General features: G+C 33.2%; 2 protein-coding genes across 3 annotated transcripts in view; one reads left to right on the forward strand and one right to left on the reverse strand.

The window, feature by feature from the left end:
• Positions 1–399: 399 nt before the first annotated feature.
• On the reverse strand, positions 400–9,126 carry LOC108728652 (G-protein coupled receptor Mth2). Of its 2 annotated transcripts, none has more exons than XM_018457357.1 (9): positions 8,857–9,126; positions 6,751–7,101; positions 5,663–5,954; positions 5,272–5,500; positions 4,477–4,697; positions 4,326–4,404; positions 2,913–3,094; positions 1,985–2,152; positions 400–850 (listed from the first exon to the last, which is right to left on the reverse strand). In XM_018457357.1, exons 1-9 carry the CDS (start codon positions 9,124–9,126, stop codon positions 486–488), a joined length of 2,157 nt encoding a protein of 718 aa, XP_018312859.1. In that variant the 3' UTR covers positions 400–485. The 2 variants fall into 2 exon arrangements, with proteins under 2 accessions (XP_018312859.1, XP_018312858.1); XM_018457356.1 differs by having other exon boundaries at positions 775–829; positions 1,972–2,152.
• A 5,881-nt stretch (positions 9,127–15,007) lies between these two features.
• Setx (probable helicase senataxin) overlaps positions 15,008–20,137 on the forward strand; it is a 10,804-nt gene continuing 5,674 nt past the window's right edge. The window contains exons 1-6 of the mRNA XM_018457005.1: positions 15,008–15,354; positions 16,620–16,733; positions 16,833–16,979; positions 17,068–17,275; positions 17,374–17,643; positions 17,715–20,134. Of these exons, the coding sequence (XP_018312507.1) occupies positions 15,283–15,354; positions 16,620–16,733; positions 16,833–16,979; positions 17,068–17,275; positions 17,374–17,643; positions 17,715–20,134 (3,231 nt within the window). The 5' untranslated portion in view covers positions 15,008–15,282. The remainder of the gene's footprint in view (positions 15,355–16,619; positions 16,734–16,832; positions 16,980–17,067; positions 17,276–17,373; positions 17,644–17,714; positions 20,135–20,137) is intronic.

A 20,137-nucleotide genomic window follows, 5' to 3' on the forward strand; every position in this document is an offset into this window, starting at 1 on the left:
TGTCACTACCCACATAGCACACTTTATCCAAAGGACGTTTTGAGACGTAGAATTCTCTGGTCTTTAGAATGTCTCTTGAAGGTTTGTACTGTATAAGTATTTGCGTGGTGCTAGATCGCGTCCAATCAAACATAATTATTTTTCCTGTCAGTTACTAATCCTCCTGCTATCAAGAAAATAATAAAATTATAGAACAGCAAATTAACCTTATTTCAAATTTAATTCATTCGTAAAATGATGAATAAAGGTTATTGCGTATAATTACATATAATTTAAAATGCGCTATTAATTTATATTTATACTCCACTTAATAAAATATTGATAGAAAGAAGGGGATTTCACTTATTTTATTTAACTGACAAGAGTATGTATTTAAGATAATCACAAATTGGACAGAGCGTAACTCGAGGACACAAGAATATTATGTGGTAAAAAGAAAGAATAAATTACGTAAATTATCATACTAGACAGTCTCAATTATTACTTTATGGTGTCGAACTAATCGCGAACGTCGTTAATGTACTGTCACTTGCGCTCTTCCTGACTCTATAAGGATCGTGTAAAGTCGCGGTTGCGTTATTCGGAGTCGTTTTTTTCTTCTTAGTGTCCAATCCCAATCGTCTACGAAGCGCTTGATACACGCGACTCTTCAAGACGAAGAGAATAAAGATGAGTAGACCTTGGAGGCAATTGAAGATATCGCTGGTGTAGAAAAACACATGGTGCCAATGTCCGTAATCTAAATATTTTACCAGGAAGAATGACACCACCTCGCAGATCCAAGACATTCCCATGACGATAAACAGTTTGATGTTCATGATAAATCTATCAGAAAATAATATAAATATAACTTTTTTGTTAAAAATAAAATTTTACTAAAATAAACGATATATAAAAATATGAAGAATACAGGTTTTAAAATTTTGTCCTAGCTATATTTCTTTACTATAAAATTAAGTTTAATGATAAAAAGTAATATTTAATTAGGATTCTTAAAATTTAAACGCTAACAGAAATTCAAGGCAAGTAAGAGTAAAAAATAAACGCGGTATAATTGGTGTGCTATAAATTAACAGTGTAAAATATATTATATCCATTACAAGACAATTGGATGTTTCGGCCTACTTCACCCCATTATTAGCGATATCAATAATAACTCAGTAAGCAAAAAAACATGTTGCTTAAATGTTTCAAAATGTTTCTTGCTTACTAGAAATCGATCTTCAATTGACATTCTTTATCCACAAATAAATAAATTCTCGGTATACAATGAATATACCTATTCAGAAGTGCAAACATCAATTAGTTGTACTTCTTAATCATGAAAATTAAAACGACCTTTACGCCTTACTCACACCCATTTATCTATATTGCATATCGAGAATTTATTTCTGCGAATAATTTATTTCCGAGAACATGCTAACTAAGGATTACCTACTTAGAGATGGCTTTAGGTAAGCTGAAACACGTTCGATCGTTTGTAATGAATATTGAAATATATTTTACATTGGTAATTTATAGTGCATCGATTACCGCGCCATTTATTACTCTAATTTGCCTTCCTATTAATATAAAAAAAAAATTATTTATCAAAGGTTTTTCATTCATTGAAAATTAACAGCGACTATTTATGTAGCCAGAGTGAACTCTAGTGATTGTTTTTAAAAAAAGTGTAGCCAACTAACTGATTACTCATAACCGAAGTTAATAGCGTATAAAACGCACTTCTGAACACACACGATTTTATTGCCGTGTGTTTCTATTTTTATAGTCTTAAATAGAGAGCAATAATTCTCGCATTTTTGTGTAGGCTGCGCTACAACTTTGAAGAAGGACACTTCAATCAAAATGATAAAGCCGACATTAAAAGTTTCGAAATGATGCGCGTGCTCAAAATTTATGTGCACTAATCGCTAATTTATTGCTAATGTATCTTTTTTGTTTACATTGCTCCGGAAAACAAAAAGAAAATCATTATCGGAACGAAATCGTTTGCTTCTGGGATCGGTGGGGTCCGTAGTTACCCTTTTTATCTCTGCTTTTATCTTATTGCAATGTATCGACGTGAGAATGAAAAACACTACATTAGATATCAGCAGAATCATCACCGGTCCGATGAAGAAAGTTAATTCGCCGTACGAATCTCGTCTTTCTGTATCGTTAAATTAAAATATTAAAAAAAATCATTAGATTAAAATATATTTAAAATTTTTCGCACAAAATATGAAGATAATTCATTGTAACGTAAATATGAAAATAAAAATAGTGTTCCTCCTCTAATTTGTATCATTTAATTATTTCGTTTCATTAATACTTTTACTAATGAACAAATTAGTTTTACTCTATCATACAAATAAGAGACGTGACTGAATTAAAAAATATAATTCGGTAAATCTGTTACGATAACTTTACCTTTGCTTTAAATCGTAAAGACTATTAAGAATTTTTCTTACTTGACAGAATGCAATTGCTTTATAAATGATCCTTATTACGTTGCAATATAAATGATATTTATTACGCGAGCAGTTAATTTAATTACATTTTATAGAGGATCAATCATGCCTAAATTTGTTCTAGCACGTTCAATACGATCGCTCGAGAAAGTTTTTAATTATCGGATAATTGCGGCACGACGATAGAAAGAAAACTTTGCGTTTGCCTTCTCCCCGATACGTTTAACTTTGAATGCCAAATGAATTTTCTAACTGCAATTCGTCTTGTACGAAAATTCCCAACTTTATCTATTTCCAATGTATAAATTATAATAGCAAGAAGGCGCGAAGAAATAACCAAGGTTGTACAAAGTTAGCTTTTGTTACGGAAAGTAGGTAATCTTTCCAAGAAGTTCATAATTAGCATTGACAAATTTGCGTTACATCTCAGACAACAGTTATCGGTTATAAATGACTCACGTGTAAACCAACAGCCCCTATTGCCAATATCGGGTTGCAGATAGTCTGGCAGGATTTCCGTGCTGTCAGCAACGATAGCGAGGATTGACACCAGCAAGGAGAGGCCCCATGCATAAACACAGTATAATAGAAATCTTTTCCTATCCTCGCGCGCCTTTGTAATGGTACTTCCGCGCAAAACTCTACGGGGAAGATAAACTATCATTATCTTACATATTAAGATCAAAAATCAAGAAGCAACGTATACTGTTAATAATGATGTAATTCCGAGTAGAATATGTTAATCTATAAAACTCTAATATTTATTCCAAGTGTGTTTCTTAAAATGACGCTTTTAATATTAATCAAACGATGAGGAAAACTAGAACTGATGATCAAGCGCGTGACTGATTCTTAAATGTAACATAAAAAAGATTGAGGCGTACAATCTGCTTCGTTACGACGAAGTCGATCTTAATTTAAGGAAGTCGATTTGGAACTCGTAAAATTCCGCGAATGCTGCATGAATATCACATGATTTACTTTTCAATCCGCGGAGAATGAACGTCATGAAAAAATAAGAATCGGACTTGTGGAATTCCCAATCGAGAGAGCGTGTGCCAGTCAGCTAACATTAAAGCTGTACTAGCATCGTCACCGCGACGTGTGGGAATCTATTTTCTCCGTATATTTACAAATCTCCCAGCTAGAATAGCGTCTTAAACACACAAACGTTCGTAACCGCCTAAAAACGACAGACGAGATATGTCCAGTTCCGAGCAATCGTCGCTCTTTGATAGGGTACAATATGTCTAGAAATTATTTTTTTTTTCATACAAATTCGCTAAATTTTATTTTCAACGAGACAATTATTTTCTCGAGACATCACGTCTGATTTTTAATTACAATACTGATCTGCTAAAAAACCGTGAATTAAAAATACATTTTAAAAAAATCATTTCTTTTTCTGGAAGTTACAAATTCTCTAACTTCAACTTTCCATGAACATAAATACTTTCTTACGTGTTATGTGTGTAGTGTTGGCGCTATATTAAACGCGTTGAATCATTTCAGTGTTTAATGTTTGGCAGTGTATATTTTTTTAAGCACCGACATACGTAAAACACAATGAATTAGTGAAGAGACATATATATAGAGGCGCCCACAATGGAAATTAATGAGAACGCCGAGACATTCTATGAAAGATCAATGAGGCAATTGAGATAACATCGAAGAAACCATTGGATAAATGAGCGGTGATAAACTTCATAAAATTATTAAAAGAAACCGACTAATTCATTCATCAGTCATCAAAGAGAAATGATTATTGATTTTCAATTGGGAAATTATGGCTTTGTCTCATTTACTCAATTTTATCTTCGATAAATTGTCCTATTTGACCCAGTGATCGCGTGATCGCGTCGTATGACTTACCCAAAGGTCCACCATATGTCGAAGCACATGACGTTAAGCCAGGAAAACGCCGACAGAAAAGAAAAAAGCATAGTATAAGCTGAAAAAACATTGTTTTTTTCGTTTCATTAACGTCATTTGTATATGAATATTTCCTAGTACATCGGCGCACCTAAAGCTTTGCACGTTGTTATAAATTGTTCTTCAATCACGTCACTTGGCATGATCCAAGTAATGATGGGCAAACAGGTGAAGGCCATAAGGAGGCTGCTCACATGGCACATCAGCGTTTTACCATGAAGATTCTGCAGACTCGGCAGGCACGCATACACCAGCAAGGTCATTAGCAGGAAGACGCAACTGATGACTTCCAGGGCGGTGTTCATTTGGTATCTGTCAGCGAGAAATACATTTCGCGTTTCATATTTGGCACGTATTTATTTGAAGCGTATTGAATTGACTCGTCCAACGTTATTTTCATCAATTTCGTAGACATTGACTAACGTTTCTCTTTGCACCGCGTACACAGCTAAAACGTTTATAGCTCTCGAATACAAGGCATCATCTATTGTGCAGAACGTTGGTATGCTACGTTTGTTTGACTTTGCGAAGTTTAAACAAATCAAGCCTGCAGAGTTTCACCAAATTTGTCAGAATTTGCGGTGGGAGAGACGAAAGCCTAAATGCATGGAAATGCATCAGCACCATCAATAGAAATCTAATGCGATGCATTCGTTACTTTAATTTCTAGAAACTCAATACGAACTCATACTTTTTTAAAACAACTTTCCCGATACTACAAAGCGTTTCGGCAATATTCACACTCAATGCAATCTCTCTGTTCAATCACGTCTATCAAGATAAAAGCGAAGCTGATTAAACGCTAATATAAATACACGAGTTACACACAGTTATTACACAGTTATCGAATACTCATTTTACAATTGAAAATAAAAATAATATATACCTTACTGAAATCTCATTTGTCTCCAATTTGTCGAAACATATGAACAAATGAAAGTTGTGATCAAACTCCGATTTGTTGTAAAAGATGTCCATGCAGTATTTGTCCTGGTCATACATGTTATAATTTTCGATAAAAACATGTCCTTCTGACGTCAGTGACCAATCTTCTTCCCTTGGATCCATGGGATACATGCCATATTTACATGGCTTCCCAATCAAGATTCCATAGCCTAAGCAATCAGAGAGAAGTCTATAAACTCCGTTTCTCCATGCATAGGACTTTCGTCGACAACTTGTTGCACAATTGTTATTGATTATCAATAAACTCTAAATAAACAGTTAAATTTCTTTCTTAGAAGGTAATAAGAACATTTAAATGTTATTGGAAGAACCTTTGGTCGTGTCGAAAGCGGACGATTTCGTTTGATTTACGGCGATCGCGAGGGCCTCGTGAAACTCTGTCGGTTCGTCGGGTACAGCGAATTTATTGCATCCCTGAGCGTAAAAGAACTCATTTTCGGCGCAGCACTTTCTAATGCAAGCGTTCCTGTGGCAAAATTCCGGATTTCTGCAGACGCGCGCTATCAATGTTCGATCAGAATCCGGCGTCATCTCGAGGCAAGCATTACCTTCAGTAACCAAAAGTTCCTCTTTCACAATATTCGTGAACGCTGGAACCATCACCTGTCGAATTATTTGATTTACGATAATGTTGTATTAATTCACGCTGACATGACAAGAAGATAATTGCTTCTATAAAATGTTGTATGTATAGGATACATGAGATGTTTAGAAATTTTACATTCTAAAAAGATTATATTATGTCTATGATATAAGATTTGTAACATTTGTCGAGAAATTAAGTGTAGATACTCTTGAACATACACGAAATCGAAAGATATATATTTTAGAATGCTTTTTAAAAAGTTGTTAATATTCCATCTCAACTGATTAATTTCGAATGTATGAAGAGAACAATTAATTCATTTTCAGTGAATTATCCTTTAATAGAAATTGTATTTGTAGTTAACTTCCAAAATTCGAAAATTAATTTTATTCTTACTTATACATAATGTGATCTATAAATTTTTACAAAAAGATATAAAAAAGATATATATATATATAAAATAAAAAATATATAAAAAAATATTTCAAATATTTTTTATATTCAAAATAGAATTTTTTATATCTTATACAGGGTGTCCGGAAAATCGAGGTCAATACTTCGGAAAGTAAGTAGATTCGGAATCTAAAAAGAAGGAAAAAAAGCTATATAAATATAGGTCCGGAAATAAGTCGTTCGAGTTATAATTTTTTTTTTAACATAAAAGTGATTATAACTCGAAAACGACTTATTTCTGGACTTATATTTATACAGCTTTTTTTTCCTGCTTTTTTGGGTCTCGAATTACTTCCCGAAGTATTGACCTCGATTTTCCGGACATCCTGTATAATAAAGTTTTAATTTTCCTTTACTTACCGAATATGTACTGTTCCGCACAAAGACATCGTTTTTGTCAATCTCGTAATCGACGACAGGGCCTTTGCACGTAGGTGGACCTTCGATAGCTACCACCACAAAATCTGCGTTAGCCGATTTATTTAGCAAAAATGCTGCGAGGCTGTCTAATTCGCTTAACTGCGGCACACAAGCCTTCGTGCGACTGTCGAATACTGTATCGCGAGGGCAACATTTTTTTATATATGTAAGCTGCGGAAAGGATGCGTTAATCGCTTTCACCGGTCGATCTTTGTTCGATTGACAATGAACGACTATTACGGTGCTCTCTCCAGTTGCTTGCACGTGAAGTATTTCGAGGCAAGCTGGCACCTACAAACAGTTTATCAAATTGATAAACAAGGATCTTTCGTTTTTATATTTAAACTTGCCGTTTCACATAATCGATTATATAATTGGGATAGTATACTTTGATTGTATTACGCGACGATAAAATAGCTACCATAAAAATACCATCAAAACAACGAAAGTACATGTGTTATTTTTTTAACGATGTAAATGGATATGTAAATGGATATGTGAATCTCTCTCTCTCTCTCTCTCTCTCTCTCTCTCTCTCTCAAAAATGCATTTAGCCATTTCCCTATCGAAAATTAAACGTAAAAATGAGATTTTTTTATTTAAAAAAACAGGCTAATGAATAAAGGTTAATGAGAGTACAACGCGGTTAATGGTGCGCAACGCAGTAATATACAACTTATGTTATAATTTTATTGTGTTATCTTGATGTCAATGTCATCCACAATTAATTGAACGTTTCGACTCTATTTTGAGTCATCTTTAGCAATCATATACAATTAGTAATTAATACGTTCATCCTCGGTGCGTCAGGATTGAGTCACAAAACAAATTGCCAAATTTGAACGTGGCATAGATCCGTGACGAAACCAAAGATTTGTTTTGAAACATTGGATAACCTTTATGAGCACTAAATAAAATTAATTTATATAATTAATAAAAATGTAAAATGTATTCTCTTAAGAGGACATGCTTTTAGTTAGAACGCTCGCATATATCTAAACGGACTGACCACGTTCAAATTTGGCAATTTGTTTTGTGACTCCTGACGCACCGAGGATGAACGTATTAATTACTAATTGTATATGATTGCTGAAGATGACTCAAAATAGAGTCGAAACGTTCAATTAATTGTGGATGACATTGACATCAAGATAACACAATAAAATTACAATATAACATATATTTGTATATTACTACGTTGCGCATCGTTAACCGCGCTGTACTCTCATTAGCCTTTATTCCTGTGTTTTTGTATTCTTGAAGATCCTTTTTATAATTTTTATTTTTTATTATTTGATGAGTTTCTTCTATTTTCGAAAAACTGGAAATACTCTTTCGCAAATATGTTTCTATTTATTTACTTCTTTGTCAGTTTTCATAACATTTGTAAATACTTAATGAACAGAAACGCACCTAAATATACTTGGGCAAAAGGAGCGGTTAATATAATAACTTGAGGGAGTGGTTGATACCTAAATATTGAGAATTAGCAAAACAAAGAGAATCAGGAAATTATTAATTAGCATATTGAAAATTAACGTTAATATTAATTTACATAATTAAGATAAATTAAGATAAGGATGAAGGTACTACTTTTAATTGTAAAATTTGTATTTTTTGGTCTATTATGTATTCGCGCGAAGATAAATTTTTTTATTGTATTCAGAGATGTCAAAGAGTTTGTTGGTTATCTCCGTGTCGTGATAAGTTTTTTATTATATATTTTATTAACTTCTAAGAAAGACGTTTTTCTTTTTATTTCTTTATTAAAAACACTTGACTTTTCTACTTTAAGCACCACGGTATCATGGTCATTTATCTTAACAATAGAAATGAAGAAAATCAAGGTAAAATTAAAGACAAATGAAAAATGTCACTTTATTGGGAAAGATTGTATTTTTCGTTTTTATTAATTTTTTTATCATCAATTTTTATGTTTCTCTTTGTACTTCTTCATAAAGAGGCTTGATTTTTGCCTCGTCAATCAAAATATCGCAATCTCAATTAAAGGCACTTAAGAAAATCAATTTAATCATTACAATTTACCTCTAAGAAGTTGTCGGAATCGAGATCGTCAAGCGGCGTTGTCATAAGATTTTCGGGTTCCTTACACTGAGGAATTCCTTGGGACTCCATAGTAGTGTTCCAATGGTGACTATAGAGTTCCGTTGCGTTTCTCGGTACTGAAACGCACTCTACGATGGAATATTCTGAGAAGATCTCTCCTGGCGGGCAACATTTCGTCAGGTGTGACTTCGACGATACTTTTGTCGAGAATAACATCAGACCGGCCAAAACGAACTTTATCATGGTCATAGTGGCTTAAAAGTACAATTACTCGTTTATCCAGTGTAAATTATCCTTGTCATGGACATAATGATGTAAAAATATAATTACTCGTTTATCCAATGTAGACAATCTCTCTCTACGACATTATTCCTAATTCTCCGGATACTTTTCAATGTTATCCTACAAATTGCTACTCTCTGAAATTACTTCCGTCACTTTGCAGCTATACTGAGAAAAAAATTCTGTTGATTCAATTAAAGTCTATATTACGGGCTGTCATTAGCATAAGTGATTAATTTATGTATATTTTTATTGACATAAAGACATAAATTATTATTTCAATAATCAAGGCCTTTATGTCAATAAAAATATATATGAATTAATTATTTATGTTAGTGACAGCCCGTAATATAGATTTTAATTGAATCAACAGCATTTTTTTCTCAGTGTACGTTTCAAAACTTTCATTTTTATTATACTCGCGTCTCCTTTTTTCTCCGTATATATACGTATTTTATTTCAGTTTCTATGAAAATATAATTCACGTGTATCGCCGATTAACACTTCAAAATCGTTCGTTTTTTTTCTTCCTCAGAAAGAACTTATTTCACTTTCTTTTTTGCTCTCAGATTGTTATAAAAAATCGTATTTAAGCTAATTCCTAAGTGTTTAACTCTATCTTATAAAGATTTACAAGTTTTATGCACAATTAAATTAATACTTGCTTGTATCTGATTCCACTTGTTTGTTCATGTCTCGATTCTTCTTTTGTCTTAAATTACGTTTATGTCAGCTGATTCGGACAGCCGGTGTCCATGCGAATGCTATATATTAAACGATAAATATTATACAAGCACAACGGAAGTACAGTTGCTATCAGTTTAATGACAACTTGAATTATCTTTCCGTTTGATCATCCTGCGTAGGAATTTACATTACTACAATTTTAAGTTGGATAATCAACGTCAGATGTCAAGTTATATATTATCTATATATATGTATGTATATATATTTAATACGTGATTATTTTATAAGCGAGGTCTTCAGCACTTATTTACGTTTTTAAAGCAAATGATTATTTTTAAATAGATATATTTATAAATTATAACACTTTATAAGTCAGATTTTTATTGCATACGTTTCTTTCTTTTTTCTTTTTCTAAATCCACTTATATCATTCATCTACAAAAATAAGAATCATTCATTGGAATGGAAAAGTTTCATCTAGTTTCATCTAAGAATATTCAATGTTTCACAGTAAAAACGAATAATCCATTAATTAAATTGTTCTTAATGCTCGATTGAAAAATTACAATCCGGCTCTTCCTTTAATCACCAATCGTTTTGTCTTCTTCGAGCAAAGTTAAACAGCAAGTCGTTCAGCGCACTCCTTCATTCGTGCACTCGATCGAATTATTGTGTTGTCTCTGTAAATAATCAAGGACACCCTCGGCCGATCGATTTTACAGAGATTGCCCTGTTCAATACGTCACTATTAACGGGATTATCTTTCCGTATTTGTACCTCGCGCGAGACGCGTGCGGCGAACCCGAACGCACGGCTAGAACTAGCAGGACTGTTGTTCACACGCGCTTCTCAAAGCGACGCGACTGAACAGATCAGCGCGAAGAAGCGAAACAAGAGGCGCTTCATTGTAACGTCTTGGCATAATACCGGATGCACCGAGAAACACTCTCGCGAAGAGGATGCCACTTCCACGATCGTCCGATCTTTCATTTTCTTCTTTTCTTTGCTCCTCCTCTTCTTCCTCTCTTTCTCTCTCTCTTCCACCCCTTTTTTCTCTTTTTTTTCATTCCCTCTCCTTTAGGTCATCCTGCTTAGTCACTCACTCATTCACTCATACGCAGTCTCTTTCTCTTCCCTTCCATATTTCTTTTTTCTTTTATGGTACTACAACTTCTCCCTTTTTTTTTAGGATTCCTCAAATTCCTTGAATTTCCACTTGTCGTTTGCCTACTTAACGTCCTTTGGAAGGGTCTTTAACTATTAAAACCTAAGATTTCTTCGTACAACAACGTTGTCTTGATCAACAGAAAAGGTTCTATTCTATGATTCGCAGTGAAATATTTTTATGACATTTCTGATAATTGTTATTATCTTCAAGATATACTTTTAACGACGCGCGCCGCGCGCGCGCGAGCTATTGCTCCTTTTTAGCAGAACAGATATAGTAACTAAATAGTAACGTCATTGCAGAATATTTAAAATATAACGTACTTAATGTGTTAGATGTTCGTAACAACAACAAACATAAGAAAATTTCAAAGGCTTCAAAGCTGTATAAATTTAATTATTATATAGACAAATTATCTTTTCAATATATCTTCCGCTAAATAAAGCATCAATACAAACAAGTTCTTATAATATGTAAAACAAGAAACAATAATTTAACTATTATAAAAATTTTTCCTCATTTATTAAATAAATAAGTTTCTTAGAAAAATAAAACTAAATCAATTATTAGATTGTTGTTAGAAGATATTCCGATAATGAAAAAATTAATTAAACTTTTCATCATGTTGCTAGCAGTGTTTATTCTTAACAATAGAAAATACCAAATATCATTTTTAGCTCCAATAACAACAAAATATGGAAATATAAAAATGAATATCGATGTATTTTATTTTTAGAAAGGTGTCCATACATACGTGGTATCCATTTCTTTTTTAATAAATATTTAATTATTATTTAAGTTGGGAAGGTTTATAATTAAGACTTTATTATGAAATTAAAACTTTATAATGAAATAAAAAGTTGATTATATATACTTTATATATACTTTAATTACAGCATTAGTCAGCAAAAATTTATTTGTTTACAAAAAATAAAAGTTTAGAACTACTATATCTGCATCAATAAGTCTCTCAATATAGGAAACACTTGGCGTATAACGTTTTGATTACTTTACTAAAATATAAATTATTATTATTATTTTGTAATTTGATCAATGTGAAACGCTATTAGGGATTGCACACAATCAAAGGAATAGGGAACAGAAAAAACTGAGATAAGAATTTCAAAATATCAGATTGTATTTTATAGTACACGGTTCCTGATATAGATCCCCTTCCTCCCCCTCCCCTTCCCAGCTCTCTCTCTCTCTCTCTCTCTCTCTCTCTACTCTCTCTCTCTCTCTCTCTCTCAAATTCTTATTTTCTGTTCCCTGTTTTCAGATATTCCTTTGTGATTGTGCGTAACCCTTTAAAATATCTATTTTGTTTTCGAATGCAGTGGGTTTGAATAGATTCGAGATTGATTAAACTTAAAATGATATCTGATATATCACATAGTTTACTTTAAGTTTCTGATGAGATCAGGCCTGTCCAAGACTGTTTGTGAGCCGAAATGCTTCCACTTCTCCACAGTTCGGTAGAGCGAGACGGAGCGAAAATAACAAAGGATGGACGCCAAGATTCCGCCTGAATCGAGTCTGTCGAAGCGTCGTAGAAAGAGGAGTCAAAAAGAAGTCCATTTCTCAATTTGCAATTATAGTAGCTGTTTTTATTTTGTTTATTATCCTTGCCAGTGACACTCAAAAATTACAATAAAATTTTAATCAAACGTTTGACCTTTAATTTGATCATCATCAGTGATTTTTGTAATAACTGACTAGATTAAAAGTCGAAACGTTTGATTAAAATTGTTGGAGCAACGTTTGATTGATCAATGAGCAGCCGCCATATTCAGAACGACTGGGCATCGTTGAGAATGGAATACCTTATATTCTTATACCATTGATGAAACGGAAGGACACCGATTGCACACATGCATCACTAATTAGTCAATTTAAAAATAAAATATTCTCATTGATAAAGCAGTGAAAAATACTAGGCATCAGCTGATGTGAGTGGGGTGTGCAAGTGGGAATGTAAGCAAACAGGAGGATCCTCCCGGGTGAAACAATTTGAGGGATACGCAGTAGTCGACTAGCTCTTGATTATAATAAATCAGAATTTGTCCTAAGAATGCAAAAAGCAACAGAACAAAATTAAATTGGACGTAATTGAATCTAGGACAGAATTTCCCTGTTTTTTCCCTTCACGTATTTCTCACGTATAATATATCGTTTTATTCTGTAGTATTCAATGAAGTACGCGGAATCCATAGACGTTGCTCAAGACTCGAGATGGTCTTAAGCTAGTGCTTGAATCAATCAGAGAGCTGTATTAGCATCTTAATGCGGGGTCTACAATAGAAGTCGTAGTAGTCGTAGGATCTTGAGTCGTAGAAAATTAACCAATCACAGTCGAATATGAGAAGAATAATCACCTGTGATTGGTCAATTTTCTACGACTTAAAACCCTACGACAGCTACGACTTCTATTGTAGACCCCGCATAAGACCTTGCTTGAGATTGAGGGTCCTGGCACAAAAAACTTAAGGCAGTAAGACGTAAGCAGTAAGAAAATCAACATGTCGGATTCGCTACTGCTTATGTTATGGCCTTAAGGACTCTACTGTGATTGGTCAACTCGCTTACTGCTTACGTTTTATTGCTTAAGTTTTTTTGTGTGCTATGACCCTAAAACCGGACTATGGATTCCGGCCTAAGGCTAGGTCCACAACCTTGCTTTAAGAGGTCCTAAGCCGTAAAGCCGTAAAAAATTAACCAACCACAGTCGATTATTTTTCCCATACTCAATTGTAATTGGTCAACTTCTTGCGGCTTTACGGCTTACGGCCTTTTAAAGCAAGATTCTGGACCTAGCCTAAGGCCGGTAAGTTCTTATATTCAAGATCGTCTTAAGTTCAGCCTTGAGGTGTCATGAACCAATCAGAGAGTCGCGTTAGCGTATTAAGACATTACCTAAGATGGTTTTGAAATAAGAACCGATTATGAATACCGGCCTAAGGCCGATATTCACAGTCAGATCTTATATTCAAGATCATCTTAAGTACAGTCTTAAGAAGTCACGAACCAATCAGAGGATCGTATCAGCATCTTAAGGCATTACCCCGGATCTACAATATGTGTTTTAAGCCGTAAGAAATTGACCAATTACAGTCGAATCCGAGGAGAATAATCGACTGTGATTCGTCCATTTCTTATGGCTTAAAGCTTAAAACTCTATTGTAGATTCGGACTTACTTAAGGCCGGAATCAGACTACGCATTGAAGATTGAGATTGAAGATTCAAAGATTGAAATTTGACCAATCAAAACAATAGGAGCTAAAATTCCTTTGTCCTCATTGATCAAATTTCAATCTTTAATCACTAATCTCAATTTTCAATGGAACTGCGTAATAGAGAATGCGTCATTGAAGCAACCAATCAACGCTATTCAGCGCTAATCGGAATAGCGTTGATTGGTTGCTTCAATGACGCATTCTCTATTCCGCAGTCTTTTTCCGCACCGTGTGATTTCACCCTAAGAATCAAATGATAATTTATAGGCCGGTATTCATAGTCGGTTCTCATTTCAAAACCGTTTTAAGTAATGTCTTAAGACGCTAATGCGGCTCTCTGATTGGTTCATGATACCTCAAAGCTGAACTTAAGACAGTCTTAAATTTAAGATCTGACTATGAATATCGGCCATAGGTAGGTATCATGAGTGAAACGGAACGCACTCTATGGCTGCGTTCAGCAGACTCAACAGTTTTGCAACCGTTTTATGATTGTCTACTGAGATAGGATCATTCTTCTAGATCTAAAAGTATGATCCAATTAGCGCGAAGGAAACTTCCAACAGTTGCAAAACAAACGTTCTGCTGAACGCAGCCTATGATGCTATTCAGAAAGTCGGAGGATCCACCTCCACCTATCCCCATCATGCGGGGGAAGCGGAACCAGGGGTGGACGGGACTGATGGGAGTCGACCGTGGAGGGCGCGGAGATGAATTTTTGGAGGTTGGTTGTGGCATGTAAACAAAGGCGACATTGTCGAAAATTGTAATATTTTCATTGAATTTTGTGTTGTGACTTGGGCGCATTGTAGGAGATCGAGAGTCTCTTCTCACTCCTCGTCGAATTGCTGAAAAGAGGATACAAGAGAGCGAGAAAATAAGTGTGAAAATGCCCAACTTGTGCGCATTCGCTCTCGCAAGGTTAAGTTTTATGGTTACCGCGGGCTTGTGAATGCCGCGTGCGACAAAAAAGAAAGGGGGGGCAACGGGACAGCTATCTTTGTATCCGAGTCTTTCGCCGATTCCTCGCAGACATGGATTTTGCGTTGGAACGATTGAATGAGAAGCATAAAACGCGTATCATCCTCAACGAGCGTAATCGTTCTGTAAGTAATATCTGATTTACGTTGAATAGCGTAAGGGAACGCGACTATTTAGTAGTACAGTAGAGAGCTGGGATTTAGTCAGATTTAGTTGCACATTTCAATCGATTTTCAATTTGATTTCTGCCCCTTACTTCAACCTGCACGCAGGCTACGCACGGATTGGTGAAGTGGGGCAAGAACCAAGCTGAAAATCGGCCGAAATGTGCAACTAAATCCCAGCTCTGTAGTAGTACTTTAGAATTTTTCAATTGACTCAATTCTTCAATTAATCTATCAATATCTGAGAGTGCTATTTCATTTGTACGTTTTTATGCATTTTTGTGCGACAAATGTGTGCAGGACAGAGAGGTCCTCGAATCTCTATCCTACAGCCAATCAACAGACATGAAAATTTGTCATACGACAAAAACACAAATAAAATAGCAGCCTAATACGTTTCTTTGACACTTTGCTGATCAAACAAATAAATCTACTCATTTTGTGATTCATTGAACAATTAAATAAATAGATCTACCTGATTCGCTTCATGCCATTCTTCTGTGATCCTTAATTTAAAGTAGTATTAAAAGAAATTAAACAAATAAATTTTTCAAGAACGATGTTTATAAATATTGTATAATACCCAGTGATTAGTCAGAGTATAATTTACTCAATTGATAAATTGTTAACACAAATAGAATTATCGAGTTTTTGTTTGTGCGATAAGAGAAATTATGATGAATTATATCAAAATCTTGTTGCAAGTGACGTTGCATAGACCTATGTTAGACTTGAGCAAATGTCCTAAATAATAGAAAAGTTTTTATAATGAAATAATAGCGAAAATTAGTGCTATTGTGCAAAATTTTATGTTATGCATCATCAAGATGGAATATTGTTAGTTAACTTTGTTTAGTTGAATTTTGTTATGTAATTTCTTTTATGAAATTTTTCTATTCAGAAGAGTTTTTAGATATTTTATTGAGAATATTTTTAAACAGTAATTGCTTTGAAAAAGAATTTTTTCCCTGTACAAAATGTATATTAGAGAAAAAATGGAATGATATCATAGTTTTCCATAAAGTAATATGTATGTAAATAAGAGAAATAATATAAAGAGAAGGAGGAAATAACATTCTGAATACATAGAACAGCATATTATGTTTTTTTATTTACGCTACATATGATACAATTGAAATGCTTATCTACTGTATTTTAATTATTTTAAATAAAGAAATTCTATAAAAAAATTTTCTTAAATAAATTTTACAATTTTATTTTTTCAGTACACCTGTGGCAGAGGCAAGGACAACGATATTCTTTGTCTTAGTTTACTTGTATCTCGTAGACATTGTATTTTTTTTCGAGACATTGAAAATTTATATGTCACAGACTTACGAGTATGTATAAGAAATAATCATATCAGTACTGTACCAATACAGATGTATCAATACAAATGTATTTATAAGTTGAATAATATTAATTTTTGATTTTTTCAGAGTTCAAATGGCATTTATATTAATGGCAATGAAGAAAAGTGTCAGCATACGGTCAAACTACATGAGAACGATATCATTGGAATTGGTTGCCCTGAAATTAATTCAAATAAAGAGACATTACATGTTTATAAAGTTTGCATCATTAAGGTAGGATGACTCAGAACAGTATATATAATATTTTTTGTAGGAATTTAATATTTGTTATTAAATCTTTATCATATTAAATTCTTTTTAGTCAACTGAACTTGATGAAGAAGAAGAAGAAACTGGTACCTTATCAAGGACAATTTTAAATAATGATACATCACAAGAAAACATATCTAACATAAATCATGATTTTAGAAAAAGACACGGATCTAATTTAAGTTATGATATGACAATACCTAATAAAAAACCAAGTGTTACGTATAATATTGATAAACATGAGTCTAGTTCTTCAAAAGGTAAGTCTTTATTTTTTAAACAATATAAATAGGTGAAAAAGGAATAAATTTGCAATATTCTGTAATAAATTTTTTAATTATTTACATTTTTGTTGCAGGAATTGATAATTTATCTTGCGATAATCAGATTCTTCCTAATAGCAATACTACTAATAATTTAAAAATCAGACATGATACTACAGATATAAATGCAGAAGATGATATTGAAATAATTCATGCATCACTAGCAGAAGACGTAAGGAAGAAGAACATTATGACTCATAATCTGAAATCTGCAAAATGTTTAAATGACAATAAATCGGATTTTGATGACAAAATGGATGTTTCTAATGTTGAGAGTAACAATGAAGATGATGTTAATGATAGAGGTATAAGTAAAACTTATATTAAAAAATATATAAGAATAACATTAATAAAACAAATGCATTATATTTCACAGAGAATTCAAATTTTGTACATAAAGTTGATCGCATTATTAAATGTGAAAGTGAATTACAAATGACAGATGATGAAGGAGCAAACATAGCTAAACACAATACAGCTTGCAAATCACAGATTAAATTGAAAAAAACAAAACATGAACCGAAAACACGATTTTCTGAGATCGATGTTGTTAATTTAAGTGACGATGAGGAGGGAGTATTTCCATATTCCCAGTTATTTGATATCAAATATGATGATAATACAGAGAACAAGATAGAGATAAAACAGGAATGTACCAACGATGATGAACCAAACACCGAGAAAATTGGTCTGCTAAATATCGACGATGAGGTCATTATTTTAACAGACAGCGAAGATGAAGATAATCCATGGTTGGAACGATTATCCAGAAGTCAATTACTCAACGAAGATATAAAACCTGTTTTATGTGATTCGATTGTAAAAGATGAAATCGATTTAGGTATTTGGGATGATGAAATTTTGAATATCGAATCATCTGAGATAATCAAACAGTCCGAAATATCGTGTACTTTCCAGGTTCCTTGTAGTAAAGAAATGTTTTGTGAACCACATACAAGCATCGATGTTAGAATTAAAAACAAAAAAGATGATTATAGTACTAATTTACCGACCCCAAGAGTGGATGCGATGGATATAGACGAAGCAGGCGCTTCTAATGATTCTAATACGAGAGATATTAATAAAAACAAACAAATTAGTGATATCAATATCAAAATGTCAAAATCAATATCAATTAATGTCAAAAAGAAACAGAAAACACATGCGAAACAAGATCCAGAACTAGATAAACAAACAATAGAAAGTGTAAAACAAAAATTAATTGCACCGACAACAGAAGGTACGATGGATGTAGACGAGGCAGGCGCTTCTAATGATCATAGAACGAGAGATATTGATCCAAATAAACGGATTATTGATGTTAATATTAATGTCAAAAAGAAACAGAAAACTTATGCAAAACAAGATCTAGAACTAAATAAACAAACAATAGAAGGTGTAAAACAAAAATTAATTGCATCGATCACAGAAGTAGATATGATGGATGTAGACGAGGCAGGCGCTTCTAATGATCATAGAACGAGAGATATTGATCCAAATAAACGGATTATTGATGTTAATATTAATGTCAAAAAGAAACAGAAAACTTATGCAAAACAAGATCTAGAACTAAATAAACAAACAATAGAAGGTGTAAAACAAAAATTAATTGCATCGATCACAGAAGTAGATATGATGGATGTAGACGAGGCAGGCGCTTCTAATGATTCTAATACGAGAGGTATTGATGCAAACAAACAGATTACTGATATCAACATTAATATCAAAAAGAAAACAGAAGCAAAACCAGGTATAGAGTTATTGAAACAAACAATAGAAACTGTAAAACAAAAATTAATTGCACCAGCCATAAAAGTAGATGCGATGAATGCAGATAAGGCAAGCCCTTCTAACGATCGGAATATCAGAGATGTTAATAGAAACAACCATATTACTGATGTCAAAATTGATGACAAAAAGAAAACAGATGCGAAACAAAGTATAGAATTAGCTAAACAAACAACAGAAAGTGTAAAACAAAAATTAATTGCATCGACCACAGAAGTAGATGCGATGGACATAGATGAGCCAAGTTCTTCTGACGATTTTGATATCAGTAATATTGATAGAAGCAAACAGATTACAGATATCAATATTGACAAAAATAAACAGAAAACAAATGTGAAACAAGATAGACAGTTAGATAAGTTAGAAAGTATAAAACAAAAATTAATTTTAAAGTCCCAAAAAAAACTGATTCGAATAGAACCATTAAGTTTACCTACACGAAGAAGACGATCTGATCGTAGTAAAGACAGAGCAACAAAAGTACATGAAACTTCACAATCAAGAATAACAACAAAAGAAAAGAGCGTGTCGAAATTAAAAGTAAAACTTAAAGATAATCTTTATAGTAAAGAACAAAAAGAGAATAAGGACCGCAAAGACAAATCTAAATCGGTAACTGACAATTCCCCGTCAAGTGAAGCAAAATCTGGGCTATCAATTTCTAAGGATGAAAAAAAGAAAATAATCGAACAGAGAAAGATGAAATTGAAGGAGATTGCTACGGAAGAGAAGAAGCTGGCCGCCGAAAGCGATCAAAATATTAAACGTAGAAATAAACCGAGAGCTAAAGTATCCTTTAAAACTCGTGGCGATTTTCTCATTACTGAACAAGAACCACGAGTATCTAAATCGCTTCCAGATAAACCCGCAGAATTATCAAAATCAAGTGATCACTCTAAGAAGCAATCAAGAGATACAACTAATGTATTAAAAGAATCTACAATTTCCGATAAGAAGACACAGAATTGTCAAAAAACGGACGTTTCTAAGGATACAGTAAATAACATCGCC

Source organism: Mycetomoellerius zeteki, unplaced genomic scaffold (assembly GCF_001594055.1).
Source record: "Mycetomoellerius zeteki isolate Tzet28-1 unplaced genomic scaffold, Tzet1.0 scaffold62, whole genome shotgun sequence".
NCBI lineage: Eukaryota > Metazoa > Arthropoda > Insecta > Hymenoptera > Formicidae > Mycetomoellerius > Mycetomoellerius zeteki.

Excerpts from the sequence above, each read along its gene's own strand:
- LOC108728652 (XM_018457357.1), bottom strand. The coding sequence starts at position 9,126 with ATGACCATGATAAAGTTCGTTTTGGCCGGTCTGATGTTATTCTCGACA. Across the intron at positions 7,102-8,856 it reads ATTCCGACAACTTCTTAGAG|GTGCCAGCTTGCCTCGAAAT; the intron begins GTAAATTGTAAT and ends AACTGTTTGTAG. Across the intron at positions 3,095-4,325 it reads GACATATGGTGGACCTTTGG|AGTTTTGCGCGGAAGTACCA; the intron begins GTAAGTCATACG and ends TCTTCCCCGTAG.